The sequence below is a fragment of the Chaetomium strumarium genome, assembly GCF_033439665.1.
Source record: "Chaetomium strumarium strain CBS 333.67 chromosome Unknown B0T15scaffold_1, whole genome shotgun sequence".
Taxonomy (NCBI): Eukaryota; Fungi; Ascomycota; class Sordariomycetes; order Sordariales; family Chaetomiaceae; genus Chaetomium; species Chaetomium strumarium.
In genome coordinates this window covers 355,068-382,370 of record NW_026944429.1, presented here as the reverse complement: position 1 = coordinate 382,370, position 27,303 = coordinate 355,068, and the positions used below count along the sequence as shown (strand labels likewise).

Below are 27,303 nucleotides of genomic sequence, written 5' to 3'. Positions count from 1 at the left end.
GGGCGCGGGATGATTCGTGAGGAAGATCTTCAGGGGCTTATGTTGACTTTGGAGTAAGCATCGCAATCGTCCCAGCAAAAGATGGCAGTTATCTCCGCCAACAACCCCATTCTCCTGGGCCCAACACTCCCAGCAGCAGACATGCTCTCCCCTGGCTTACTCCCTGGCACCATTCCCATGTTCTCTTCTCCCAGCTTTTCCCACATAACGCCAGCGCCATCGGGGACCTGGGATGCAGGGATTGACGCCACAATTATCCGTCAAGCATCGTTAGTGGCAGCGGGTCGCGTGGACAAAAACAGACAATAATAGATTCGGAGCCGAATGAAGCCGATCTTAGCCACACTAACGGGGACTCCAACCCCTGGTCCCTTGTTTAGCCCTAACCCGCATGTTGGCCAGATCATCTGACATTGACAGATATGAGAGGTTTTGCTGGAAAGGATCGATGGGAAACAAAATGGTAATGGTGTTGTTGTCGAATATGCATTGAGAGACATTGTGGTTTGGTCTTTACTCTGCCGGGACCGCCAAAGTGCAGCTCAACGTTGAGTAGAGCTTGAAGCCGTGAGAGTGGGGATGCTTACTCGATGGAGGACAGGGAGTCAGGGACGGTATCCGTAGGCATGTTGCTATTTGCAGCTCAAGACCACAAGTGCAGATCATGCTAGGTTCTTTGCGAGCCGTCTCATGCGTTCGTCCCGTCTTCCCGTTCGGGCCCGAATCAAACTGCACTATCGCGGGATCGCCCGACCTGACACCCCTGGGACAAAGGACATTGCGTCTCAAGAGTGCACAACTCCTGCAGATGCGCCCGAGCAGTTTCAAATAAAAAGACCTGCTTCTTCTGGAGACTCTGGGTATAACACCACCGACAGCGGTTGGGTGCCTGGTGGTAAGTGAAGCCGTGAAAGACAGAACGACGATAGAAAACAGAAAATGCAGTCGCTTATGATTCCACCCGACCCATATTCCATACTCCCCCAACGCCCGCCTCGAGTGCATGACAACTCCCAATCCCATGACTCCAAAGCCACTCAGCCCGAACCTGACTCCAGGCGTGTGCCAACCTTCCCTGACTTGGTTACCACCAAATATCGCCCCTTTGCATCCTCCCCGCAGCAGCCACCGTAAGCGGCATCTGCACGGGCATCCGCCCACCACCACCACCATTGCCATTCACGCCATTCCCCCATACGGGGCTGCCGTCCTTGCTTCTCTCCCTGCCAGCAGTGGGCGGCGTCGACACCCTCCGTATTAGCTCCTCCAGCCGCTTCAGGAGGTGCGCCCTGTTCCACAACCGGCGCACATGCAGCTGCTTGGCATCGTCATGGTGTTGCTGATGATAATGACGATGGTGGTGGTGGTGGTGGTCCCCTGGTGCGGTTGTGGGTGGAACCTGCTCAAACAGCACCATCGACTCGGCCCAGTGCGCGGCGTAATCCTCGTCTGCGTCCATGAAGGTGAAGGTCACGCTGTCCTCGTCGTCCGGGAGGCGGCAGGTTATGAACCTTGACGATGTCAATCGCTCTGTGATTTGTGGAGGGATTAGGAGAAGGGGGTTAAAAAGGGCTTACCAGGTGATGAAATCTGGTAGGGATAAGCTGACTTCCTTGGTCGTGATGTGAAGCTGTGGCGCCCGCTCATAGCCCGGGATGGCTTGGTAATGCGGGGGCCGCAGGTCCTGCGCACGAAGGTAGGCGGCGTAGGCTGCGGCCACTGCCCGATCGGAAAAGACCAGCCGGAGGCGGTTATCTGTGACGAAGACGTCGACGGCGACGAGGTTGGGCATGTTGGAGCTGGTGATTGTGGGTTCGTTACTTTGTAACCCAACCTGGATTCAGGTTGTGGGGTGTAGATGGTGAAGGTCGGAGATGGCGGTGAGCGGTGCTCTCCGACTCGGCTTGCTGTTTGAAGCTCTTAACGCTTGTTGCTCCAGGTGTCGACAGTGAATCTGCTCATAAAAGCCAACGCTCCTTTCGCCAGCTTAGCCCTTGGGTGTCTGCTTTAGTAGGGGCATCGGACAATATCGCACTTGACGCCGCAATCGAGTCATCGTAACCCGCTTTCTGCTGCATCGTCGGCGTTGTCAGTCCAGTTCCAAGCGGTTGCTCTGGCGCGGTCGAACCAATCACACGGCTCCAGTTGTTCGAGTCGCTTTATCTGCAGATGGATTCCCACTTCGTGGCTCGCATGCAGCCAGTAAACGGAACTCCAACTCAACCAATGCCCTGATATTGTGGGCCAGTTCGCTGCCAGCAACGCAGATTATCGACCACAGATGAGCAGTATCCACCGTCCCTGAAACAGGACAATATCTGTTGTCAGTCTCGGGAGTGCCATTCAGGTACAAATGGCCGGGCTTTCCCGCATTTCCCGCCCTCGTACCGACGGTCAGGCTGAAAGCTCAAGATCAGCTTGCGCCTAGATGACTCGATGCAACAGCGACCATGATAACCGAGTAGTAGACTCTGCTGGTCAATCCATCGAAAGAAAGTGAGGGACAGAGACATCAGTCGGATCCTGCATAGAAGCCCGGTTTCGGTCAGTCAAATTTTTCAAGCAGCAAGAGCACTGCTGCGGAATGCGGCGGAAGCGCCGTCAAAACCTGCGTCGGCACCCAACTGCGCTTCTATGCTGCCCAACGTATGTGTCTTCAGTTCACAAAAGAGGTTTTCTAGGAGTAAAGGGAGTGATTCCGGGCAGCAGGTAGGTAGGTGGTCATTCAAGATCTTTCCGGGGACTTTGTTAGGGCGGCGGCCCTGGAACCGCCTGGCCAGTACCAGCGCCGCTTGCCCCGTGGTTTTCTCGGGGATCCACCGCCGCTCGGGGACGGAAAGACGGAGCGGTGCCAGAAGCTGGATGCCGACTACCCTTGCCTACGGGCCATTGCGGGGAGTTGGTCGGCAAACCAAGGTGAGGTACCAGTCAAGCAAACGCTGAGCGCGGCCATTTTTGTCAGCCGATAATGAGCAAAAAGCCCTTGCACGTGTCTGCAGTAGAAGCACGATCGATAAAATGCGGGAATGGTGGGCGCGTTGTGCGATTTGGGAGACCGGAAAACTGTGACGGGGAGGCGGGGCAACCGAAAGAGCTGATCTGCGACTCGTTTTATGTAGAATCTAATATTGTTGGGATGCACATTGTGATGATGTAGCTTATCGCACTAGACCGGCGCATTGTGTGCCTTCCTTACGGATTCCTGGACGGTTCTTCACTCACACTTGAATGTTCTTAATCAGAGGGGTCGAGCTCGAAGGAGAGGATAATTTTAGCACAAGGGTTCGTACCAACTGCAGAGAGCAGGTGGGGCTACGATAAGCGAGGGCGGGGCGACCATCAAGGTTCTTCGGTATGATGTCCTTGGCGGTAAATCCTCAGAACTGGCTGTTGTCGTGACCTGATGGAGGGATTTCAATGGAAGGTAGGGAAGATTTGCACCATTCGGACTTGGAAACCTAAGGTGTCTTTACATTGGCATGGTACGAAACCGGATAGCACCGAACCTTCAGGTCGGTTGTCGAAGACGTTTTCAAGCAATCTGCTCGCATCGATTATGTGCAATGAATCTTATGTACAGTACCAGTACAACATTTTGAAGAATAATAGGTGCTTTTACTCAGGTCTTTCATCGTCCCTCGTTTCTCATCGGTCGACCTTGGCGAAGAACCTGAACTAAGCTGGGTGTTCTTAAGAGGCTGAAAATGCAAGGCCGATACCCGTTTAAAGAGCTATGGCGGCGGCAGCAGCAGCCAGACCGGCAATAGCCAGGCCTGTAGCTGCATGATGAGGAGCCCCTGCGGTGCTCGGGGAGGTTGAAGCGCCGTCAGCAGTCTGGCTGGTGGACGCGGTTGTTGTCACAAGGGTGGTTGATACGGAACCGGATGCAGTCACAGCGCCCTCGCAGTGCCAGTGGTCCCCGTGAGGTTCACAGCCATAGGACTCGGTCGGGCTGGGCGCTAGACTGGCGGTGCCGGACTCATCATGGTGCTCGTCGTGATCATGGTCGTCATCACCATGGGCAGCCGACGTGGTGACGGTGGCAGTAGCCGTGGTAGTAACAGCGGCAGCGGTAGTGGTGACTGTGCCGTCTGCTGCAGAGGTCTCGCGGGGACCCTCGCAATGCCTAACACATACGTTCAGTACAACGGAATAACTGGAACTGCTACGTCCTGTAATGCAATACTTACCAGTGGTCACCGTGAGGCTCACAGCCGACAGATTCTGTGGGAGATGGCGCGATCGTCTGTGCCAGGGCGGTGGAAACAAGTCCCAAGAGGACTGCGGCGCACGAGACTGCCCTCATTTTGGTCTGTTTTGGGGTCTCGCTGACGGGTGCTGCGGTGAAACGACTGGAGAGGGCGAGTGGTTCATGGTCGATGTATGAAATCGTCCCGGCATGATATATGCCGACTGAGGGAGGGCAACGCCATGTGCCGACCTCCAGCTGCCAAGAATCCAGGATTGAAGTCCCTCATGCGCACCGACTGCAGGGAAATGGCGTCCATCAAGGTCTCCAATATCCCGATCGCCGAGAGTCCAGAGGCTCAGTTAGGCAGGTCGCACCCGCAAATGCGGTCATTCCGGGCGGGCTCGCATTGTCAATAGCGTGGGATGCCGACGCCAGTTCGGTCAGCTTCCCTTGATGGTAGGTAGGTCGAACGAGGCGTGGAATGCTGTTGGTAGGAGCCAAGCTTCCTCTGCCTTGGTGGGAACGAGAAAGTGGGAGTCTTGGCCATATATGCCAAGCAGTGCAGCCGTCAAGGTTCTCAGCCCCATGGCCATCAAGGTGCGCAACTCCCGTCAGCCAATGAGGTATTATGCATTTATTTTCTTACACACCAACAAACAAATCCCATCCGAACTTGTTTCTGTTTTGGCCGGTGACCACGCGTAATTATTCCCACGTTGGTACAGATGATCTGATGTCCGATGTTTACTTTCGCCCCCGGTTTCCACTAGAAATTTCATGACTATCCTGTTTCTTCCCCCACGCTCGACTAACAAGTAACAACTAACAACCACATCCACCGAGTCTACCCCCACGCAAACCTCTTCGCGCCTTGCTCGCTTCACCAAGACCCTAGCAGCAGACTTTTCGGTTCGACACCTTGACGGCTCGGAAAGTGTTCGGGAAGCTGTGCTTCGCCAAGTCGACTCACCTGCCCACCGTCTTGGCGCGCCGTGCAACCGAGGTGCATCAGGCGTCCCAGACAGAAATAAACAACGCTCGCCGCCCGGCGGTCTCGACGAGCACGACGATCTTCGCTTTATAGTGGATCCTTGACTTGCGTGGCGTTCCCGTTCCGCGCCGGCCCGGTTCTTGAAAGTTGAATCCCGACACGGCAGGCTTGCGGACCACCGTCTGCGCACAACATGTTCCGATTCCCGCCAACCATCCGGGCGTCCGCCCTGTACGGGCTGCTAGCTGCTTCGTGTGGCGCCAGTGCGCAAACCGTCACCCCAGCTCCAACACAGACTGGCGCGGCAGCGTCAAGCCCGTCGAGTGTCACTGCCGTGTCCAAATGCCACACGCACGGCTCAGCACTGTAAGTGATAACCAGCTGCCCCATGAGGATCTACGTCGTTCGATCAATCAATACTAACAATGGTCAAGGTATTGTATGGCTGGCACAGCCGAGTACCATGTCGACACCATAATTACAGCGACACAAGACATTCCCCCCGCCATCACAGGGTGTCACTCCCACGGGGCAGATACGTACGGATTCCTAGATTGCGTTCCAGGTTGTTTCTTCGCAATGAGATGCTGACCTTAGTTCAGATACTGTATCCTGCCCAATGGAGACGAAGTAGAAATCCACGCAGAGGGTACCGAGCCGTCAGATGGGTCCACACACGACGGGGAGGACACACCCAGTACCGGCGAGCAGCATTGCCACTTCCACGCCGGTGTTGAGTAAGCTTTTGTGCCACACGTTGACTTGAATTACACGACCCTAACCTGGTATTACAGACATTGTGTCGGCGCCGGTGCGAGCGAAGACGACGAGCCACGCTGTGAGCGAGTCCAGCGAGACTACAACATACCTCTTCGGATTGGCCTGCTGTTCGTCATCCTTGTGACGAGCGCTATCGGCGTTTTCGGACCTATTCTCGTTGCTTCATGGGTCTCCCCAAAGCACATTGCCTTCAGCATCCTCCGGCAATTCGGCACAGGTGTCGTCATCTCTACCGCCTTTGTACATGTGAGTGTCTCGCCCTCAATGTCGGGTCCCGGGTGCATTACCAAATGGCTGACATGTTATGCAATAGCTCCTGACGCATGCACAACTGATGTTCGAAAATCGGTGCCTGGGCGAGCTCGCCTATGAGGCTACAGCCACATCGATTTTGATGGCGGGACTTTTCTTGTCCTTCCTCGTGGAGTACGCAGGGAACCGGCTCATTCAGTGGCATGAGGCCAAGGCCCGCTCCGTCAATGTTGAGGCAGCTGCGCAAGTGGCCGCTCCTAAGGCGGACATGGTCAACATCACCGTCCTCGAAGCCGGCATTATCTTTCACTCCCTCCGTAAGCCAACTTCTTCACCATCACCCAGTTCCACATCACAATTAAGGTACTAACTCAAGCTAGTAATCGGCCTTACCCTCGTCGTAGCAGGCGACGCCTTCTTCCTGACCCTGTTTGCGGTCATAGTCTTCCACCAGATGTTCGAGGGCATCGCGCTCGGCACGCGCATCGCCGCGCTCGGCCGGCCCAGCCTTCTTACTTCCGCGTCAGCCCATGGCGGCCACCATCACCACGGCCATGCCCACGCCTACCACCCGCCGCAGGACCCCAATCCACCGCCGGTCAGCGAATCGCAGGCCAAGGTTCCGTCCACAGACGACGCGCCGAGCTATTCCTCCAACGACGCTGTCGCCCCCATTCCGGGACTGATGCGCAAGAAGATGCTCCTGGCGGGCGCCTTCGCGCTGGTCACGCCGGTGGGAATGGCCATCGGTATCGGCGTGCTGCACCAGTTCAACGGCAACGATCCGTCGACTGTCATCGCGATCGGCACGCTGGACGCCTTCTCGGCCGGCATCCTGGTGTGGGTGGGCGTGGTGGAGATGTGGGCGCACGATTGGATGCTGGGCGGAGAGATGACGCGGGCGAGCCCGGTTCGGACGGTGCTGGGTCTGGTGGCGCTGGTGGCGGGCATGGCGCTGATGAGTCTGTTGGGGAAGTGGGCTTGATCTTGTCTCCTCTGAAGGGTTTTGGTCAGTCATATCTGGGTCTGTCTGGTATACCCGGTTTGGTTTCGGATTGGAAAAGGAAGGGCTGGATTTAGATGGGCTTCCAGTGTTTTATTTAGTTGGGATTTTGGATTCTCTGGCATTGGGCTTAGTACCTACGGTAGTCAATGGACAAAGCTGTACATGATATCCGACAGACTTTCTATGTATTACCAGCTACCCCGTCTGGCTGTTCTTCACACGCGTGGAGCCATATAGAGTTGCAACTCCCTTCAGGTGCAGTGGCCTAAAGGAGAGGGAGACTTGATTCAGGTCAGCACGAGTCTCATGGACAAACCAAAGACCCCAACGTGTCATGACAACGAAGAATACTAGTAAACGAATGGTGTATGACTCGAGTTCTCATAAGTCAACGCAAAAGGGAATCGCTAAAACGCTCTCTCAGGCACAGAGGCTGCAAACTCTGCCAGGATCTTCCGCTCCAGAGTCCCGCTCTTTGCGAGCTGCTTTCATTTTCCGACGATTCTTCAGTGCTTCCCTTGCCCAGGGAGGTGCCGACTCCAGGTGGCTTCCCATTTCTTTGCTCCCTCGGAGGTAGTTATTTTCATGTTGCACGGCTTCCGATTTTGGGAGGCCCATGGACCTTTTGGAGCGGGATGCTGTAGCCTGTGGGTGGCGAACAGTAATTGTGGCGGTGCCGATGGCTGCGCGGCGGGTTCCGAGGTCCTGGACTTTGACGTCATAACTCTTGGGGGGGCGAATGGGTGGAAGGGTCACGCGCGATGGCTTCATCTCGACACCGTGGCGTTAGGCAAAGCACAGGCACCACATTGATATGGGATAATCTCTATATTCTCGATATATTACTATCGATGCATCTACCTATCCCTAATCCTTCCCCTGCCTAGTCCGGCTCCGCCTCAGCCGTCTCTGGCAACTCGCGAGCCACGTCCAGCATCATGCGATACGTTCGTAATCTCGCCGTGGGCTCTTTGTACCGCCAGGACTCTGGGCTGAGAAGCTGGATTTCGGCTTCCACATCCTCGATGTCCCTCTTAACCGTGTTGACGACTTTGTTAAGTTTATCGGTTGCACTTTGATCAAGTTCGTCGGTCAAACCTTCCTTAAGTTCGTCCATCAAACCTAGCTCCGGTTCCGGGGAGGGGGAGCGCCGGGGGTTCTCATATATAGGCTCCATGTCCTGGTCTTCTTCAGGTTCGATGTCCATAAATCCTTGCTTCATATAAGATTTGTTTTGTATGAATGCTCTGTATTTAGCGTCATAGTCGTCTCGTCGTCCGGGATCCGTCAGGGTCGAGGAGGCTTCTTGTAGCTGTAATGATGCGTGTTAGTTCTCGAGAAAATGGTCCATATAAAACCTTACGCTGCCAACATGTCGCTCACGAGTTGAAATTGTGACGTTGCATGGGGATCCCCCTGATTCTTGTCCGGGTGGATCGACTTGGCGAGGCGTTTGTAGCTCGACCTGATCGCGGCGTCGTCTGCTGTCGGTTCCACGGCGAGGATTTTGTGATAGTCGTGGAAGGCGTCCGGGCTGGCCATGGTATTTGATACGAACTGATAAAAAAAGCGTAGTGTGGATGGAAGGCGACACTCTGGCGACGAGGAAGGATGAAGGAGGTTGGGGGGATGGAAGGCAGCTGCGAGGGGCCACCCCCAGTATGGTTAAAAAGCGTTCTGCAGGCCTGGCCCGAACTCCCGCTACATGCTCATTGTTTTTGTTTACTTCACTTCACTGCGTACCTCTCCGCGTTGTCCTTCATGACCAAGACACATGGATTACCCCTGGCTGGGGCCAGGAGGTGTGGCCGAAGCGCCTAGTGGCGGATCTCTACAACCAACGGCTCTACTCGATTCCTATGCACTTTGCTACGTCATGACGATTCGCTTCGCACCCATTGTGGCCTGCGGTTCGAAGACTCTCAGCAGGGTAAGTGGGGCACAGTTCCATGGTACCCCGTAAGGGGGGGTGGTTGAACTCAGGGGGTCACACAGGTTGTATTGCTTGCTCGTTGAGGAGTCGGAGACTCTGAGGACCTTGATCTGTACCTGGAGAGCCTGTTTCCTAGTCTTCTGCCCCTGTTCCTGCTGTACCGGTACTTCCAGTACCTGTCTAGCTTGTACCTACCTACCTAGGTAGTCTCTGCCCCTGATTTCAGCAGGGCGGGGCGGGAGGACGCGCATGCCAGTCATTCAATACCTGGAAAGGTACCTAACGTATCCATCGGTACTCTCACCGTAAGTCTCTCCTGTAGCCCGTTACATGGCGATGTTCATCCTTCAATCTGAGAAACAGCTCACCTAACAGTAGACGGCAAAACAATACAGGCGATTAACTCAAATTGACGGGTATCTATCCTCTACATAACGCATCCATCATCCAAGCCGCTTTCAATCATGCTACCTCTATACGCACAACCAGTATGCAGAATGCGCTTCTAAATCAAAAAAGAAAACACCGCCCAATGCTGTATGTCCATCTGAACTTAAAGTTAGAGGCCGGGTCCCCAGGTACTCCCCGCCCGGCCGCCATTGGCCTCGACCTCATACCGCCCCAAGCTTTCCTGCCACGTCTGCCAGTCAAAGCCCTCATCCATGTTCATGTCCATATCCTCGCCACCCGTGCTCGGGATACGCAAGAGATCGGGCGAGCCATTCGTCGTAGGCCACAGCCACGGTGGCAGGTTATTATCGTCATTCATCGGCACGGTCTGTACACCCATCCCTCCTGACTGTGGTGTTTGTTGCTGGGTTTGTTGAGATTGTTGTTGTCGTTGTTGCGACACGTGGCTTGGCAGGGCGCTTGGTAGGCTGATGGAAGTTGGGGTCCTGCCTATTTGTTGGATGCCAGGGGTGGGAGCGCTTGGATCGAAGCCGAATGAGGCGCTGGTATCTGCCCGTGCGAGGTCGCCGGTCGGATAGGGGAAGAATGCGGCACGGATGTCGTCAGACCCGGGGTACAACAGGGGCCCAAGATCGGTAAGGACAAAAGGCGTCGAGTCCGACATGGCTGCGTCGAGGAATTCCATTACTTCGGGTTTGGCAAAGTCCGTGTTGCTGCTTGGCTGCAACGGGGTCATCGTGCTATTCGGCTGGAGGGGGGTTGGACTTTCCTGTGGGCCCCGGTGTGCAGGATGTTGACATAGTTGCGCTTGTTGCGATTGTTGCGCTTGTTGCGCTTGTTGCTGCTGGTGGGGCTGTTGGTGGGGCTGTGTCGGTTCTTGCGGCGGGGTACGGATAGGCAGGTTCACCAGTTTGCGCCAGCGATCCAACGCAATGGCACCCTTCAGGGAGCTGGGAATGGCGCCAAAGCTCCTCGGAGGCGTGCATGCTTGCTCTTGCAGGTCGAGCTCCCTCGCAGCCTGCGGATCTGCCTGGAGACGAGCAAGCTCGGCCTCGCGATGCTTCTTTACCTTGAAGTACAGCTTCCTCAGCGGCATCCACACCGCGTGATGGCTAGCGAGCTTCTCGAGCTCTGCGGGGTTCGGCGACTGGAACGTCAGGTTGAGCGCCGTCCAGGCCCGCTCAGACTTGGGGCCCCATGGGTGGTGCGAGACTTCAATCAGCGTGTAAGCGAGCGCATGCCAGTGGCTCCAAGTCTGAAACAGCCAGCGCCACTGTTTGCACCGCGGATCGGTATTCAAGAGGTGGCTGTACTCGAAGATGTCGACGGCGGCGTTGAGCAGACGGGCGCGCGCGTCTTCGGAAAGGACATCGTTGCCCGGCCCTGGGAACAAGACGGGCTGGTAGATGATCAGCGTCATCTTGGCAACGACGATCTTGGTGACATTAGATGCCACCCAGTACAAGGGGTTGGAGCTGTCCCTGCCCTTCAGCAGCCGATTCTCGACGCGGTTGTAGACCTCGGTGAGCAATGCTTCGCGCTCCTCGAGAGACTTGCAGGCGTCGGGATATGCCGACGGAGCGATGCCGGACGGGACGGCATGCATGCGCCGCGATAAAGCACATATCTCGTAGCGGATGAGCGAGAAAGCCATGTCGGTGGTGCCTTCTCTTGGCTCGGGGAGACGTAGGCTGTCCGGGGAGATATCGGCATCGTTGATGTTGAGCGGAATCTGTGTGTCGAACGTCCGGTCGATGATGGTGAGGTCGGTGCCCTGGTCTTCGGCAGATCTCAGGTCCAGGACGCACACGGCCCAAAACAGCCGGCGGCGCATTTCGACTTGGAAGGGGGTAAGGTTGGGAAAGTGTGACCCGTCCCGGTGCAGGCCCAACGCCTGGCTGAGGCGGATGAGGAGACCCGTCAAAGTCCAAGCAAATCTGGTGTCGTCATGACGGCGGACGAGAATGAGGAAGAGCAGGAAGGCCTGGACCACTGTAAAGTCGGGTTTGATGAGAAACTCGGCTTTGGCAAGTGCTTGCTCGAGAGCGAAGCGGTACTTCTGGAGTAGCACGTTCTTCTCCGTGCGGAAGTTCAGTTTAACCTGGGCGGGCATTGTCAGCTGCGTACATGGCCGAGATTGGGACGAATGTTGCATACTTCGTCTTCGTCAAGCGATGTGATGGAGGCATAGTAAATGGAGAACATCAGCGCCTCCATCGACGGGGTGAGGCTGTCTAGGTTGTGGCGCAGCTCCTTGATGATCTTGCTCATGCTCGGGACGTGAATGACCTTCAGGATTGGGTCTACGTTCTCCTGGTAGACCTGCCAGATGAAGGGGATCTGAGATGGTAAGGGGTGGAGGGGTCTGAGATCGACGTCGGCGGAGCGGTATCCGAAGACGAAGGAATGGTGGTCCATCAAGCTCTTGTCGTGTTCGGAAGATTCAGGAGTCGCGTCCGGATCAGATTCCTCCGAACCCTCATCGGTAAGGCTTTGCGACGCCTTCCGCAGTTCCTCGAGCTATTTAATATCGAAGGCGCACGTCAGCATCCTGCCCTCCAAATGCCCTATGGGTGGAGAGAACGACGTACCTCGTCATTGATCGATGTCCACAGCGAGCTGCTGACGTATCGGGTACCGCCCTTCTCGTTCAATACCAGCCGTCCGAATTGTCTATGCACATCCGGCGACGCTTGCCCCCGCAGGTCGGGCTCAGACATGGACTCGGACGTCGGCCGGGCCGGTAGCCTTGTTGGTCCCATGCCGGGTCCGACGCCTGGAGAGTCATGGTTGGTGGTGCCACTACCGCTACCGACACTAACAACATGAGATCCAAACCCAGCACGCGCCCCGATGGTATGTTCGTCCCTGAGACTTGTCGTCGGCGTCTCCGGCGAGTTTCCGGCGCTTAGAGGATGGCGCACGGATTCAATCTCGATCTGACCGCTAAGTTCCTCGACGATACCCTCCAGTTTCCGCAGGCGTTTCATCAGCTCTAGTTCGCGCTCGCTCGACGGCTGTTTGGCCGGCGCATTGGGATCCTTGGGCCGCGGGCGGCGAGGGGCCCGGCCGGGCGCCGGAAAGATACACGGGATCTGGGCTCTGCGACAATTGGAGCACGGCATATGCTTGTCGCAGCGGACCTTCCGCCGCCTGCATGTCACGCAGCTGCGCGGATTGAGGGCGGCCGATGGGGCGGCGGTGGGCGAATAGACGGAAGCTCCTGGCGGCGGGTGGCGAGCGAGCGCCATGATCTGCGCGGCGTCGTAGCCATCGTGGCCGCTCGTCATGGAGGCAGCGTCCGGCGGTTTCGTGCTGTCCTCGGCCGCGGAGGCCTGTGAAGTCGTGTTTCCTTCCCCGGGCATGGCCGCGGCTGTGCGTGGGTAATTGTTTTGTTGCTTTTTGTTTGGACGGAGTCAGGGGCGGAATGCGGTGCGGGATCGATGCGCTCGACTAGTGGTTCCAGAAGGATTCGGCTGCTCGTCTGCTGGACGCATAAGATTCTGCGTGATGCTTGCTCCGTGGAGAAGAACGGTCCTCCTTCGCGATAAAGGTCGACGGACGAGCTCTGAGACGGCCGGTGGGGCCAACCATGCAATTCTTGAGATTCTGGAAACTCTTCTCGGCGGGATGAGTCGATGTGGGACAAAGCCCTTCATGACCGGTGGACTGGCCGAGGTGGAGCGGTGGGGCTTCCCGTCGATTAGTCGTGCCAAGGCCGTCGCCAATGGTCACTGTCTTCGGAGCCGCTGCCGCCATAACAAACCAGGCGGGAGTAGCATGCTTCCATTTTGTTTTGTAATCTATATACCTGTTGTGAGAATCTCCAAACGTTCAAGACACGGTTGAGGGCACGAGATGCTCGGGAGACATGGATTAGCTGCTTGGTACGACCGGACGGCAGTTACTGTCTGACAAACCGAGACACAGATCGGAACGCCAAAACTGACATACACTAGTTACACAGTAAATATAAGGTACGGATACAGTCATACAGACAGGCAGTTGAAGGTTCACAAAGCATTCGGAATAGGTATTGCACCACGGTGAAAGTACCACTCTCGATGCTAAGAGGGCAGACAATGCGGGATATGGCCTTAAATATCATTATACACTGCATACATCCTTTTTGGAGTGTGGTAATTTTGGAGTGCGACCTTGGAGTTCGGAATCGGTTCGAAGGCGGCATTCGGATCGGATTTCGGCTGCCCGACCGGTAATGCCGCAGTGGTGACTCGCGGAGTTAACGTTATGAGGGTTTCGTGATATTCGAACGGTGATTTTCACATATAACTCAAGTTGGCCAAGCTTCGGGATATTCGGTTAATGAATCCGGCGAACTCGGGGACATGACCGGAGGCAACACGGGTATACCGTGTATCAGGGTGCGGCTTATAAACTATAAAGTGAGCTGCTAATAAGCGCTCGCGCGATGTCATACAAGAGGGCCCAATAACCTACCTTAAGTAGGTCTGCAACAGAGAATGCAACAGAGGTTCCGCTCAGCGACGTAGGGTCACGTAGGCTATGGGTGATAGCCAGGCAATAAAGAGAAAATGATACATGATGTGTTGTTGAGGATTCACTGCTATAGTAAGGTAGCCCTGCTGAAGGTACATACCTAAAGGCCGTTTCACATAGCTACGCCTCAGCGCGATCTAAACTTTAAAGGCCACCCTAGCATGTTACCTGTTACTTATATCTAACGACATTTCAGTTCAAGTTCGAGTGCATCCGGCTTTTCATCCAGGCCGGCGTACTTTCGCCGCGGCAACGCAGAACATGAAAGTACCAAGCATGGCGAAGACGCCGGCAAAGAGTTTGACACCGAGCCACCCGCTGTCTTCCCCGTTCAAGATGGATCCACTGATAGGGTTGGTCGTCAGCCCGCCGATGGACGCCATGAAAAGAACAATGCCCGTCCTGAACCCTATCTCGTGCATGGGAGAGATCTGCGCCAAGACAGGCGAGAGAAGCGACGCGTATCCGCCCGAGAAGCAGCCAAAGAGGATTGCGAACGTGACAATGGCCGCGTCGCTCGCGGCCGGGATCCAGAGGGCCAAGATCCAGACACCGGTGAGAAAGCAGGTTCCAGTGAAGGCGTTGAAGCATCCGACTTTGTCTCCGATGTACCCTCCCGCAAGACGTCCCGCCAGAGATCCGGCGTTGAAAATGGGCACCAGGTCTTGGGACAGGCCGCGAGCCATGCCGGCGTGGATGGCTGAGGCGGGCAAGTAGTCGATGGGCACGAAGATACCATACGTCAAGCAGAGAAAACCAAAGGCCACCAGAACAAACTCAGTTTCGGTAAACGGTTTCAGGTATGCGGACCTAAGTGGGTTCGATCGAGCCGCTGGTGAAGTATAGCTCCGGAGTGTGAGGTTGGCAATTGTCAGGAGCGCAAGCATGGAAAAGGCAGAGATGCGCATGGACCAGGAGAATCCGAGGTCGCGGATGAGACGGGTGAGCATGACAGGCAAGACGATGCCACCAATACTGGCCCCGGTCATGACAACGCCGAAGGCAGTGCTTCGTTTTGTGCTGAACCAGCCATGAACGCAATTCAAGGCTGGAACTCTGTGAGCATCCAGCGGGCAAGGACTGAGCAGGGGCGCCGGATCACGTTACGTACCTGGCTGAAAGATCATGGAGGCGCCAATGGCCGAACAAAAGCCCTGGGCAAGAAGGATGTGGTAATATTGGGTGCCGAGGCTCGCCATCATGAGGCCTAAGATATGTAAAACGCTTCCAAGGGGGACCAACCACCTCTGACCAAACTTGTCGTACAATGCACCAACTACTGGGCCCTATGGGGACGCTTCAGACTTAGAGCGTAGCGTGGAAAGGGGAGGGATTCTGCGTACCGCGCCGTACAGGAAAAATACCTGCAGTGAAGGTATCCACGCAATGGTGCTTGGATCATAGTCGCTGAACATTTCGGTCTGATAATGCTCTTGGAAGACCCCAATGCCTGACAACAGCCGTTATTGTAAGTAAATGCCTTGGCAGAACCATGCGGCAGTGGTTTCAAAGTTGAGTGTCAGAGGAGCCATACTGTTGACCCATCCAGCGGTACAAAACAGAGCACACCATGCCCCCAGAACCACCAACCAGGCAGCCGCTCCGCCATCAGGGGCTTGACCAGCTCCATTTGCGTTCGGTGTCCTTTGCTCTGACGCTGACTCTAGGTCCTCGTCGGACAGCCGAGCACGGCTTGTCCCATCCGAGTCGTCTACCGGGTTCGAGTCGGGCTCGAGTTTCGGTTTCGCATCGCCGCTGACTAACGGCATGGCAGAAGGGCGAACAAGTGCTCTTAGGTTATTCTCTAGTGGATCTCCCTTCTTGTTTGAAAACCAAAGCCAAGTGATCCGAAGGACGCTCAGAGGCTGCAAGGCGCTGAGGAGGATGGGGAACCAAGCTGTCCATGTCCAACATGGCTCGGGATGGGAGGAATGTTGCAGTTATCAACATTTTTCAAACTTATAGGAGCATGCTGCGGCATGCCGAGCCGTCTCACCAAACATCGTGTGGTTTTGGCACCAATTTAAGGTGTCGTTTGGCTCCTTACGAAGTATTTCCACATTTGTCGTCGGTTGCAAAAGGGCGGGGCGGATAGGCCAATGGGAATACGCGGCCCTCGGCGCCGCTGTGGGAGTTTACCAGCGACGTTAGCCATCATTGGCTGCTTGTCGCCGAAAGCTCGGCTTCGGCTCTTTTGAAAGACCGCGCCGCCTCGTTCCTTCCTGCGACTGAGACGGGAACCCTTCAACGTTTCGCAGTTTCTCTGTTCTTTCCGAGTCATTTTCAAAAATCAGAGACGTCAACCACGAGGGGCCGGAAAAAAATTGTTACTATGGTTGCTGACCGGCCTGACGCGGTCGCGGTGGCCGAGGCCACCGAGCGGTTCCCACCATTGGACCGCGTCACACTTCATGTTCGATCCTGTTACAACTGCCACCGGCGCAAGGTCCGCTGCGACAAGGGGCAGCCTTGTGCTCGCTGTGCCCGTGGCAGCAAGATATGCACCTATCCGCCAGTTGGGCAGCGGATCCAGCGCCCCAGGAAGACGACCATGGCCTGGGTAGCGAACCGTCTCTACACTTTGGAAAAGCGCCTCCCGGTAGTACCATCTTCCCCTTCTGCTTCCAGGACGCCTGCCGCTGGGGCCGCTTCGCCAGACTCGAACCCTCCTCACTCCCCCGCTCGGCGTCCGACGACAGCAGCGACACCTGGGGAGGCTGAGCACTACTTTGGAAACGAGATTCTGGTCCAAAAAGGCTCCCATAGCGAATACTTCAATGAGCCGCTCCACTCTAGGATGATTGAGCAGCAAAAGGATATCCAATCCGTCTTGACCGAGCCACCAGCCAGTGAGCATGAACTGCTCTCCCGTTTCTCCATTTACAATCCGATGGGAATACTCCCTGCCGCGTCGTCCTCGCAGCCATGCTCCAGCTTCTTCCCGCGCAAACAGACGGCGCTGAAGCTCTGGAATACGTACGTCGAGAGGATCGACGCATGCTCCGGCATAAAGGTCTTGCACGTCCCCACCGAGGAGGCCAGGATATGTGGCACCATCGAGAATCCGGCCAGCGCTCAGCCGGAGGAGCTGGCCACGTGCTATGCCGTCTTCTTTGCCACCATGGCCGTCCTCGATCGCACCGAAGCCCAGGCGCTGTTGCAGCAGGATGACCCTTTCACAGTCCAATTCCGATGCAAGGCCGGATTTGAACAGGCCTTGGCCGAGGCAGAGGTGCTGGACAAGCCCACGTTTCCGATGCTCTGCGCGTTGACGCTCTACCTGTCGGCGCTCCAGCTCCACAGCCGCGGCAAAGGCATCTGGATCCTCAACGGCCTGGCCCTCCGCATCGCCCAGGCACTGGGCCTCCACCGCGACGGCGAGCGCCTCGGCCTGTCCCCGTTCCAGGCCGAACTCCGCCGCCGCGTCTGGTGGCACATCATCAGCCGCGACGGCCGCGCAGCCGAGGACTTCGGCCTCCAGGGGTTCTGCTCCCGGCGTTCCGACGCCCGCTTGCCGCTCCCCGTTGACGACACAGACCTCCGCCCAGACATGCTCGCCCTCCCGCCCGCGCGGTCCGGCGTCTTCACCGCCATGACGCTCCCGCTCGCCAGCTTCGAAATCACCCGTGCCGTGCGTCGGCTTGGGCACATCGCTGCCGCCGCAACACCCGCCTCTCCGCCGGACGAGTCTGACCGCGTACAGATTATCCAGGAGACGAGACAGCGCGTCGACGAGCTCCTCGCCGGCTGCAACCCCGTCATCCCTCGCCACCGCCTGGCGCTGTTGACCTCGCGCCTGGCGATGCGCAACGCCGATCTCGTGTCCCGACAGCAGTGGCTGGCGCTCCGGTATCGCAAGCATAATGACGATGGTAGCGAGTCGGGCGGCGACACGATGTTGTTGCCGACGGACGAGGACCTGGTCGAGTCGCTCGACGTGCTGGACCTGGCGTTGCAGATGTGGAGCGACGAGATGCTGAGGCCATACTCGTGGCTGTGGCGGACGAACCCGGAGTATCATCTCGTCATGTACCTACTCTGGCATCTCTGCGTACAGCCCCAGGGGCCCAATGTCGAACGGGCATGGGTGACGCTGGATAGGTGGTTCACTGTGAATAGAGAGATGGGAGGTGGTCTCGGGCAAAAAGGGGTTATACTGGCTGCGTTGCGGCGGAAGGCTGAGGCGGTGCGGGATGCGCGAGCCAACACTAAGACAGCTGGACGCGAGGGAGGGGGTGGTGGTGGTGGTCATGGAGCTGGCGGTACCAGGCAGCATAACGCTAACCCTTGTGTAATGCAAGTTCAAGCGCAACTTGCTGATGAAGCGAGTGACGCGTCGTGGGGAAGTTTACGTGAGGACAACGAATGGGCTGGCGACCTCAATCAGGTACCAGACTGGAGCGCCTTTGTCCCGGCGTTCCAGCTGGATGGCCAGGACTTCCCAGGCATGTCATGGTTTAATTGAGGCCGATGCTGTCCGAGAATATCTTCTGCGATTCTGACCATGTTGACGCCTTGAGTGGAACGTTAAGAGGATATCAATAATGTAATTGTTGCAAGATAGCCCTCTAATGCTGCTTCACTTTCGGTCTCTGTTTTTTATCCACCGGACGTTCGATACTACCACCGCTTGCGAACCCCAGTACATGTTGGTTCGTGTTCGGAATGCTGACCTTCCCTTTACATGGAATACGTAAGCTACATATGCATATAAAGTTTTGTACCCCTCTCTGATAATTGAAATGCTCTCCGCTAGGGAAATATTCTTCCTCAAGCCCACATTCGGGTAGTGCACTCCCTCCAAAACCACGGGACGATGTCTGAAAGCGTAAGACACAGCATGCCTGCTCCTAGTTTAGGCATTCCGACTTCCCCTCATACAGTTGATGTCTCCATCATCAACACCACCTCCTCCCTGCGAGGGATCCCAACCGCCCTAACCATTGACTCGCCAATCGAGGGCCACAACTGGATGGCGTGTCCCGTGTTCGCCTTTCTCATCCAGCATCCCACGCTGCATCGCTCGGTCCTGTTCGATCTGGGCGTCCGCAAAGACTGGGCCAATCTCAGCCCCGCGCTGCTAGCCCAGATAAAGGCATCGAGCATGACGATACACGTGGAGAGAGACGTGCGTGACATCCTCGACGATGCCGGGATCGACGCGGACAGCATCGAAGCCATCGTGCTCAGCCATTGGCACTTTGACCACATCGGCGATCCCAACCGTTTTGCCTCCGACATCCCCCTCATCGTCAGCCCAGGATTCAAAGAGAAGATGCTTCCGGGGTATCCGGCCAACCCGCAGTCGCCGCTGCTCGAAAGCGACTTTGCCAATCGCGAGCTCATCGAGCTCGACTTTTCCGGTAACAACAACAACAACAACAACAACAACAACAAGAAGTACAAGTACAAGCGGCTCACCATCGGCCGCTTCCCGGCGCTGGACTACTTCGGCGACGGTTCCTTCTACCTCCTCGACAGCCCGGGCCACACCTTCGGACACCTCAGCGCGCTCGCCCGCGTCGGCGGCCCGTCCTCCTTCGTCTTCCTCGGCGGCGACGCCTTCCACCACGTAGCCTTCATCCGCCCGAGCCCGTACCTGCCCCTGCCGGGCACCATCACCCCGGACCCCTTTACCTCGTCCTCAGCAGTATCATGCCCGGGCTCTCTGTTCGAGCCACTCCTCGCGGGCCGGAACCGCCCGGCGTGCGGGCCGATTTATCAGCCGGCGCTTCAGCCGCCGATCCATGCGGATGTGGATGAGCTGCTTCGGACGCAGGAGAAGGTGCAGGAGCTGGATGCGCACGAGAATATCCTCGTGGCGGGGGCGCATGACGAGTCGCTTTTGGAAGTCTTGGGTGAGTCGGATATGTTTCCGCACGGTACGATGAATGCGTTTCGGGAAAGGGGGTGGGTGAGGCTGCTGCGCTGGCGGTTTTTGAGGGATTTTGCGAAGGCTGTGGGGAGGGATGTGGTGATGGGTGAGACGAGGGAATGGGAGCCTGTTAATAAGTAGTAGGGAGTTTTTTTTTTTTTTTTTTTTTTTTTTTTTTTTTTTTTTTTTTTTTTTTTGGGTTCGGGAAGGGGGGGGGGGGGGGGGGGGGGGGGGGGGGAGGATGCGGAGCGGTTTGCCCTCCATGACAAGGACAAGGGAGGATATGGAAAGGCGAAGCAAACAAACTCCAGGCGCAGATGTAGCCCTGGGAGGTTCGTCCGGGTTAAAAGCAAGTTAAGCCTTCCGCGAAGGGAGCGGTTCCTTGTGATACCCCTTGCTAACGAAACTGAGTGCGTCGTGCTGTCAAGCACCAGAACGGCAGAAATAGGCTGTAAGTTCAATACTGATTTGCTTTTTGGTACCTGGTAGCGCGGAACTGCCAACACGATCCCGTAAGAGACAACAAAATAGCCATAAGGCTTGATTCAACGAACTAAAATAGGGAATATAGCAATACTTGGAAAGCTCAGTTCCACCAGCACCATGCTTTTCTTCCAGAAAGACTTCCTGTTCTGACGTTGAAGTCGGAATCTCGAAGCTGACTGTGAAAACAACAGCCCTACGCAACGATGGCGTCCTTGGTTCCATCCCACAGCCCAGCAAAGCCCACCTTCCCGGTGGAGATGGCATTCTTCTCCTGCTCGCTATGGGCGCGGCGATAGTTCTGGAACTTGGCATTCAGCCACTCGCCGCCGGTCCAATTGACGCCCTCGGTGTCGGTGAAGCGGACGGTGTTGCTGGCGCGCAGGAAGAAGATGGTGGCGTACCGGGACTCGGACACCCAGTGGGAGCTCGCCGGCACGACGCGGTGCAGGCTCGACTTGAGCCGGAAGTTGGAGATGAACTTGAGCGAGTCGCCGACGTTGATAATGGCGCACTTGTCGCGCGGCGGCACGTACTCCCACTCCTCCGTCTCCGGCGAGAACACCTGCAGGCCCCACTCGGTGTTGAAGAGCACCGTGATGCTGCCCGTGTCGGTGTGGGTGAAGTGTCCGGCGCTGGTCCCCTCCGGGAGCTTCGTCCGGGGGTAGTGTTGCAACACGGCCGACGAGGTGGATATCTCGTCGGCCTTGTGGTACGCCTCGAATCTTTGTTCACCCTGCAGACCCAGGTGGTCCGAGAGATTCTCCAGGATCCGGATGGCCATTTCCCGTGATTGTTTGATGTGGCTTGTGAACTCCTTCTCGTGCTGCTTCATCCCCTCTGGGAAACGGAGGCTGGGCTGGGCAGTCGGGTTGTAGAATAGATCCAGTGGGACCTACAGACGTGGCCATACCGTCATCAGCGTGGTGTCATTCCAAGACTTACAAAAGAAATGACACGCTTACCCGTAGGTTCTCGGAGCCGTTTCTCTTCTGCTTCATGTTGCCTTCGTCCAACCCGAGACTGCCCATAGGCTTATATCTGGTGGCCAATTAGACGTGACACCCTGGTATATACGTGTGGGACTCAGCTATTTCTTACCCACAGATGTTGTAAACAGGAATCTCCTTTCTGGTGTCCTTCAGCTTCTCCTCCAGGGGCTTTGCAAAGTACTCCTTGGCGGCGCCAAAGAGAGCACCGACATTGTCGAGATACTCTTTTGTCTGGTCGCCATCGAGGTCGAGGTAGAAGAAACCCCAGTGGGCACACGCTTCGTAGAGCTTCGCGACTTCCGCAGGATCTTTTGCGAGCAGCTTCTCGTAGCTGACCACTGCGATGTTTGCAACGCGAGCCTCCTTGACTGAAGCCTCTGGGGTAGAAGTAGCCTGGGCCATTTTTGGTGAATAGAATTTCAAAGGGGGAGAAGAATTTGATGATGGTTCAAAGCCGATGAGTCTGATATCTTGGAATCTTTTCCTCTGTAGAATAGGAAGGTTTCCAGGTACTACTTATACCCCCAAGCAACACGATCGGCGGCTCAGTAATCGACTCCATCGTAGCAATTCGACCATAACTGTCCCACGTACACACACTCGATCACAGTATAAGCCTCCGCGCTCTCGCGGCTGACATCTTGACGACGATGTGGGGTCGGGGGAGAGCTGTACGACGCAACAAAGTAACCAATCACTCTCGCCCCAGCCCGACATGGTGGTTTGAAACCTTCTCTAGGGGTGCTAGTAGATGCAGACCGTTCCATTTAACCGTTGTTTCCGTGACTGTAACACGGGCCTCGCATATAGGTATACAAGCATAGCCTTCTCTATCGCTTAGCCACTGCGTGCGCACCGAGCTGCTGTCTGAAGACTGACGCGTCCCTGCCGGTACCAGGTAGGAGGGGAGAGGTTCTGGCCCCTACGGCAGCACGGTTCTGCAGCGGATGGCATCTCATGTTGCAGTCGGCAAGACAAACCACAACAATCATCCATGGTAGATGTAATACAACATAGCAACCTTGCCTTGCACTTTGTATGCCTTGCCTTGTTGGGAGTAGGGAGCGCCGGTACTTGGGAGCTTACATAAACCCCCGCCACCTACTAATAGCGTACGGATTACTGCCGCCCCATCACATAGTAGTACACTAGGATGGCGTTATTGGCTGCACAGGTGCCCTGCAGACGGGACGGAAATTGCGCGGAATTGGGGTTGCGTGCGCCGAGGCGCGGAGGCTCGGGGAGATCTAACGTATGTACCTATTGTACAACCTCGCCAGGAATTCCAGATCTTACATACATACATGTAGGTCAGCAACCAGCGCCGGGGACCAATGAACATCCTCACTGAATGCGCATGCCTCTGGGGTTCGAATATTACCTCCGCGGGGAAGTTGGTGATGAAACAGCGGAGTTCAATGTAATGCTGACCGGTTCCATACAATGCTACGTCTGAGAAACAGCTGGTGATGGAACTGAGCGGTCCGATGCAATGCTGACCGGTACGTCCAAGAGGCAGTTGGGTCACGGCTCCTCGCCCTCCTCCGCCTCAATATCCCTTCTGGGATAGGAGATGTTGGCCTTACTCCGCCGGTTACATCGCGGCGAGCCGGATCTGACTCCCGCGACGGCACTTGCATATCTAGGTTCCATCGACCATTGATCGAGCATCTCCGATTCTCCTGGTCCTCGTCAACCTTCCTATTCCGTCGAAATGCAATAGGACGACGTCTAGACACTTTACGTAATATGGACCAAGTTATCGGATCGTCAGAGAGAATGCTTATAGTATAATGCATATGACGCGACGTGCTCTTTGATAAACTGGCATATATTCTCGAACTTCGGGATGGCTTTGCTAGTCGACTCCTTGCTTCCCGAGCGAGTAGTTTCGGGTAGTGCCAGTCTCGGTTACCTCTTCCTACGATGTCAAAGACAAAATGAGCGGCCGGACGTAGGTAGATTGTTGGTTAATGGCCTGGCGCCCATAGTAGTCGAGCGGGTAGTCGGCGAGAGACTGCTGATAGAACTGAGCAGTTCATTGCAATGCTGACCGATTTAATGTAGTGCTGACCACTTCAATGCAATGCTGACCGCTTGAATGCAATGCTGACCGCTTCAACGCAGTGCAATGCTGACTGGTCCGTCCAAGAAGCAGTGGGTGATAGAACTGAGCTGTTTGATACAATGTCGAGTCCTTGTGACCGCAGATCTAGCAACACAGCGGCTGACAGCCAGTGGAGCGCCTACCATCATGCGGGATACACTCCGTAATTCAGCGGAGTTGGAAGGGTTGAGGTAGGTCGCACGATTACGTGTTCGAGCCACGTCCCTTGGTTGGATAAGTCTCTCTGAGACGTTTTGGGCATGTCATTTCGTAGAGCGTTTGTGGCTCGCCCGAGCTCCCTGGACAAGAAACTCACTCCTGTCCCACTGGGCGGGGACGAAACATGAGGTTCGGGGCGGAATCTCGGGGAGGTGGAACTCGGCGGCAAGGTTGAGTCTGAGACATGTCCGTGGGATTGGACTCTTCGACCATCTGAAGCCTGTATGACAAGGGTTGGTGCAATGGTGACATGTGTCAGTGCCGCGAATGATGATAGGCATGGGCCGCACGGTAGCCACTCAGAGCCGCTTCCGCTGACGAGGGGTTGCTGGCAAATCGAATTCCATGAAGTGAAAAGTCTCCATGATTCCACATCACAACCTGTTGGAACCTCAACACACCAAACGGAAGGCGGGGTATGTGACGGCAGGTTCGACACGACAGCTTGTGGGGGCCCTGCCGTTATGCGGGATATGGTCGACCGAACTTGGAAGGTCCGGGGACCCTGCAGTTCCGACACCGGGGTCCGGGCCCTACTGGGAGCTGTGTGTTGTCGAGTGGGTGCCAGTGAATCAGCTTTGTTTGCACTCACCGTCATAGCCGTGCAGCCAACCATGAATTCTTTCAGCCAACGTCCTTGCTACCAACTACCCTTGTGACCGACGGCCCTTTCCCTCGGCTTCTCCCTTCCATCCTCATTGCAAAGATTTTTACGTCGCCGGCGTGGTCTCCAAAGCCAGTTGACTCTGGTCAAACCCCAGGCATTCGTCTCGCGCTACTCCTCCGAGCATTTGGCTACAAACCTACTTCTCTAAGCAGGTACAACATTTCAATTGCTTGCCGGTTTGTCGGCGTTTAACCAAGCAAACTTAGCTGGTCAACACCTATTCCCGTCACTCAGATCTAAACTGGACCGATTTCCACACCATGGCGAGCTCCTCGAAACCTATATCGTAAGAGAATGCTCCTCTGGGCCTCTTTCTGCATCAACCTAACAAACCTCATCAAGGGATCCCGAAAAGCAGCCTGACCATGTGGCACCAACCCCTGTGGAAATTGACCCCGTTCAGCTGGTGGATGAACCGCCCACTGCGGAAGAGTTGGAAACCTTACCACGTGTTTGTGATAAGATCCCATACGCCATATTCTTCATCGTGGTGGCCGAGGTGGCTGAGCGATTCACGTATCGGTCCTTGACAGGCCCAATGCGTAAGTCCGCTCTTTATTTATTCATGATTATATTGCCATAGAGATGCTAACCTTCCGGTCAGAAAACTACATTCAGAACCCGTTTCATGACACAGACCACCCTGGGGCCCTGGGGAAGGTACGCACGGCAGGCTACCTTACCTTACGCTTTCCGTTTTCTCCTCAATCCATCGGCCATCATCCGGAGTGGTCATGCAAGATTGTTGAGCTGATGCCGTCTTCTTTGTGCTAGGGCCAAGCGACGGCCACGGCGATAGGATACTTTTTTACGTGCTGGTGTTACCTGACACCAATCTTTGGCGCAATCATTGCAGACAGCTGGTTGGGTCGCCTCAAGACGATTTTGATTGGAACGACGTGGGTGACCATTGCTCCTTCGACTGTCCAAGAGTCCCTGTCCAGGCTCACATTTCCCCGGGGCTTTTTACTAATTGCCTTCAAGCACTGCCACTGTCGGCGTGTTAATTTTATTCATCACCTCCATACCCCTCTGCTTAGAGAAGGGCGCCGGATTCCCGGGACTGATCGTCGCGCTGTTCATTATTGGATTGGGGTAAGTCATCTCACTGCTTCCAAATTGCCGATGTTAATGTTGATATGGTGCAGCGCGGGGGGAATCAAGAGCAATGTCGGGCCTCTTGTGGCGGAGCAATACGTGAACAAGAAGGCCCGAGTGAGCGTCGACTCTGATGGCCGCCGCGTGATAATAGACCCGGATATCACGATTCAGACGATATTCAGTCGCTACTATTGGTCCGTGCCGTCTCTCTTGCGCACGAGGCGAGTAAGACAGCCAAAGCTGATGGTGGATTCTAGGATCATGAATATTGGCGCTTGCTCAGGGTTGATCGCAACTGTGAGTTCTGATCCAGTCATCATCGGCATGGAGTATGATTTGCTGACATGAGTCTTGCCTCCTTAGTGGCTGGAGCTTAGAGTCGGCTTTTGGGGCACATTCTTGATCCCTTTATGCATCTACGCCGTGGCTGTCATTGTGCTGGTTCTGGGCCGTCACAAATATGGTGAGAGAGCGCCATACATATTCACCCGTCTTCCAGCTTACCGAAGGCTGCAGTCACACGTCCGGCCGAGGGCTCCATAGTGCCCAAGGCGGTTCAGGCTCTCTGGATCGGTTTCAGAAACAATAGAAACATGGACATGGCCAAGCCTTCAAATATGATGGAACAAAGCGGAACGTCCAACGTATCCTGGGATGATCACTTTGTGGACGAAATCAAGGTGGCCTTGACTGCTTGTCGAGTCCTGTAGGTCCTCTGTCCTCTCATATTATCTTAACTTCGCCTGTGGCAAACAAGTTGCTAACTGCTGGCTGATTCAGTTCGCCGTTGTAAGTATCACTGAAGTCCGGTGGATGTGTGTGTGAAGCGAAGTGGTTTACGCTTACGATTTGCAGTCCTTTGTTTTGGCTTAGCCATGGAACTTCAATCGGCAATGTGATTAGTTTGGCTGCTGAGATGAAAACTTTCGGCCTTCCCAACGACCTCTGTGAGAGATCTCGTTTTCATATCCGATCTAATTACCTTACTTAACTGCATCAGAGACTGATTTGGTTTCTCAGTGGCGGGAAGTGTCAATCCTCTGAGTATTCTGATTCTTATCCCTATCTTGTCAGTAACTTTTTATCGCTCGATTCCCGCAATGTGCATACTAATCAGTTTCCATCCAGCGATCGTTTCCTGTACCCGGCACTGCGCCGTATGAACATCCAGTTCCTACCGATTACGAGGATCTCGTTTGGTTTCCTTGCCATGTCAGGTGCAATAGCACTTGCAGCTGGGCTTCAGTCTCGTAAGTGCAATGGCTCCCCGGAACATTCCAGACTCTGGCGGCTTTTTTGCGATTACTGAACGACAGCCAAGTTGTGTATTCCTCGCCATCCGAGTCCATAAACTTCTTCTCCATATTCCCGATCTATGTCTTGACCGCGGTGTCCGAAATCCTAGCCTTTGTCAGCAGCATGGAATACGCCTACACAAAAGCTCCTCGGTCCATGAAGAGTCTGGTTGCCTCGATTAACCTCCTGTTATGCGCCGTCGGCTCGCTCCTGGGGCTGGCCATTTCGCCAACCTCGGAAAAGCCGCGAGTCATGGTTCAGTTCGCTAGTCTCAGTGGGATAATGTTCATAGCAGCCATTGCCTTCTATGTGCTGTTCTCTAAATATAACAAGGAAGAGGAAAAGATGAACAGCGTAGAGAGAGGAACGGACGATGATGACACTACTCAGGCGTAAAGGGCGGCCCACAGTCGCTGCTATCATGTTTTTGGCTTGGGAGATGATGGGTGTGAGCTAGACTGGACAGAGTGCTAAGAG

General features: G+C 55.5%; 10 protein-coding genes across 10 annotated transcripts; 4 read left to right on the top strand and 6 right to left on the bottom strand.

Moving 5' to 3' along the window:
• Positions 1-1,084: 1,084 nt before the first annotated feature.
• Positions 1,085-2,231, bottom strand: B0T15DRAFT_545199 (uncharacterized protein; the record flags this gene model as incomplete). Its single annotated transcript, XM_062870122.1, has 2 exons — positions 1,578-2,231; positions 1,085-1,511 (listed from the first exon to the last, which is right to left on the bottom strand). Exons 1-2 carry the CDS (start codon positions 1,790-1,792, stop codon positions 1,085-1,087), a joined length of 642 nt encoding a protein of 213 aa, XP_062725210.1. The 5' UTR covers positions 1,793-2,231.
• A 1,164-nt stretch (positions 2,232-3,395) lies between these two features.
• Positions 3,396-4,699, bottom strand: B0T15DRAFT_515472 (uncharacterized protein). Its single transcript, XM_062868196.1, has 2 exons — positions 4,191-4,699; positions 3,396-4,126 (listed from the first exon to the last, which is right to left on the bottom strand). The coding sequence occupies exons 1-2, from the start codon at positions 4,304-4,306 to the stop codon at positions 3,724-3,726; spliced, it is 519 nt and encodes a 172-aa protein (XP_062725209.1). The 5' UTR covers positions 4,307-4,699; the 3' UTR covers positions 3,396-3,723.
• Positions 4,700-5,175: 476 nt separating this feature from the next.
• On the top strand, positions 5,176-7,389 carry B0T15DRAFT_3138 (putative metal ion transmembrane transporter protein). Its single transcript, XM_062863962.1, has 6 exons — positions 5,176-5,549; positions 5,618-5,722; positions 5,786-5,920; positions 5,978-6,209; positions 6,277-6,532; positions 6,596-7,389. Exons 1-6 carry the CDS (start codon positions 5,377-5,379, stop codon positions 7,198-7,200), a joined length of 1,506 nt encoding a protein of 501 aa, XP_062725208.1. The 5' UTR covers positions 5,176-5,376; the 3' UTR covers positions 7,201-7,389.
• A 598-nt stretch (positions 7,390-7,987) lies between these two features.
• On the bottom strand, positions 7,988-8,763 carry B0T15DRAFT_497712 (DnaJ domain-containing protein; the record flags this gene model as incomplete). The annotated part of the gene is made up of 2 exons (XM_062867283.1): positions 7,988-8,533; positions 8,605-8,763. The coding sequence occupies 2 exons, from the start codon at positions 8,761-8,763 to the stop codon at positions 8,105-8,107; spliced, it is 588 nt and encodes a 195-aa protein (XP_062725207.1). The 3' UTR covers positions 7,988-8,104.
• A 781-nt stretch (positions 8,764-9,544) lies between these two features.
• On the bottom strand, positions 9,545-13,289 carry B0T15DRAFT_515466 (fungal-specific transcription factor domain-containing protein). The gene is made up of 3 exons (XM_062868195.1): positions 12,157-13,289; positions 11,723-12,085; positions 9,545-11,666 (listed from the first exon to the last, which is right to left on the bottom strand). The coding sequence occupies exons 1-3, from the start codon at positions 12,928-12,930 to the stop codon at positions 9,714-9,716; spliced, it is 3,090 nt and encodes a 1,029-aa protein (XP_062725206.1). The 5' UTR covers positions 12,931-13,289; the 3' UTR covers positions 9,545-9,713.
• Positions 13,290-13,905: 616 nt separating this feature from the next.
• B0T15DRAFT_515465 (major facilitator superfamily domain-containing protein) lies at positions 13,906-16,165 on the bottom strand. The gene is made up of 4 exons (XM_062868194.1): positions 15,621-16,165; positions 15,430-15,536; positions 15,198-15,372; positions 13,906-15,134 (listed from the first exon to the last, which is right to left on the bottom strand). The coding sequence occupies exons 1-4, from the start codon at positions 15,853-15,855 to the stop codon at positions 14,308-14,310; spliced, it is 1,344 nt and encodes a 447-aa protein (XP_062725205.1). The 5' UTR covers positions 15,856-16,165; the 3' UTR covers positions 13,906-14,307.
• Positions 16,166-16,299: 134 nt separating this feature from the next.
• B0T15DRAFT_3094 (fungal-specific transcription factor) lies at positions 16,300-18,727 on the top strand. The gene has a single exon (XM_062863905.1). The coding sequence runs from the start codon at positions 16,419-16,421 to the stop codon at positions 18,549-18,551; it is 2,133 nt and encodes a 710-aa protein (XP_062725204.1). The 5' UTR covers positions 16,300-16,418; the 3' UTR covers positions 18,552-18,727.
• Positions 18,625-20,118, top strand: B0T15DRAFT_424088 (beta-lactamase-like protein). The gene has a single exon (XM_062865604.1). It carries the CDS (start codon positions 18,903-18,905, stop codon positions 20,100-20,102), a length of 1,200 nt encoding a protein of 399 aa, XP_062725203.1. The 5' UTR covers positions 18,625-18,902; the 3' UTR covers positions 20,103-20,118.
• A 75-nt stretch (positions 20,119-20,193) lies between these two features.
• On the bottom strand, positions 20,194-22,196 carry B0T15DRAFT_515460 (2OG-Fe(II) oxygenase family oxidoreductase). The gene is made up of 3 exons (XM_062868193.1): positions 21,546-22,196; positions 21,410-21,485; positions 20,194-21,339 (listed from the first exon to the last, which is right to left on the bottom strand). Exons 1-3 carry the CDS (start codon positions 21,836-21,838, stop codon positions 20,641-20,643), a joined length of 1,068 nt encoding a protein of 355 aa, XP_062725202.1. The 5' UTR covers positions 21,839-22,196; the 3' UTR covers positions 20,194-20,640.
• A 1,371-nt stretch (positions 22,197-23,567) lies between these two features.
• On the top strand, positions 23,568-27,222 carry B0T15DRAFT_481132 (putative oligopeptide transporter; the record flags this gene model as incomplete). The annotated part of the gene is made up of 13 exons (XM_062866008.1): positions 23,568-23,593; positions 24,772-24,971; positions 25,034-25,089; positions 25,204-25,328; positions 25,414-25,524; positions 25,578-25,724; positions 25,788-25,827; positions 25,894-25,993; positions 26,047-26,236; positions 26,386-26,477; positions 26,551-26,599; positions 26,659-26,780; positions 26,852-27,222. 13 exons carry the CDS (start codon positions 23,568-23,570, stop codon positions 27,220-27,222), a joined length of 1,629 nt encoding a protein of 542 aa, XP_062725201.1.
• Between the last annotated feature and the right edge of the window lie 81 nt (positions 27,223-27,303).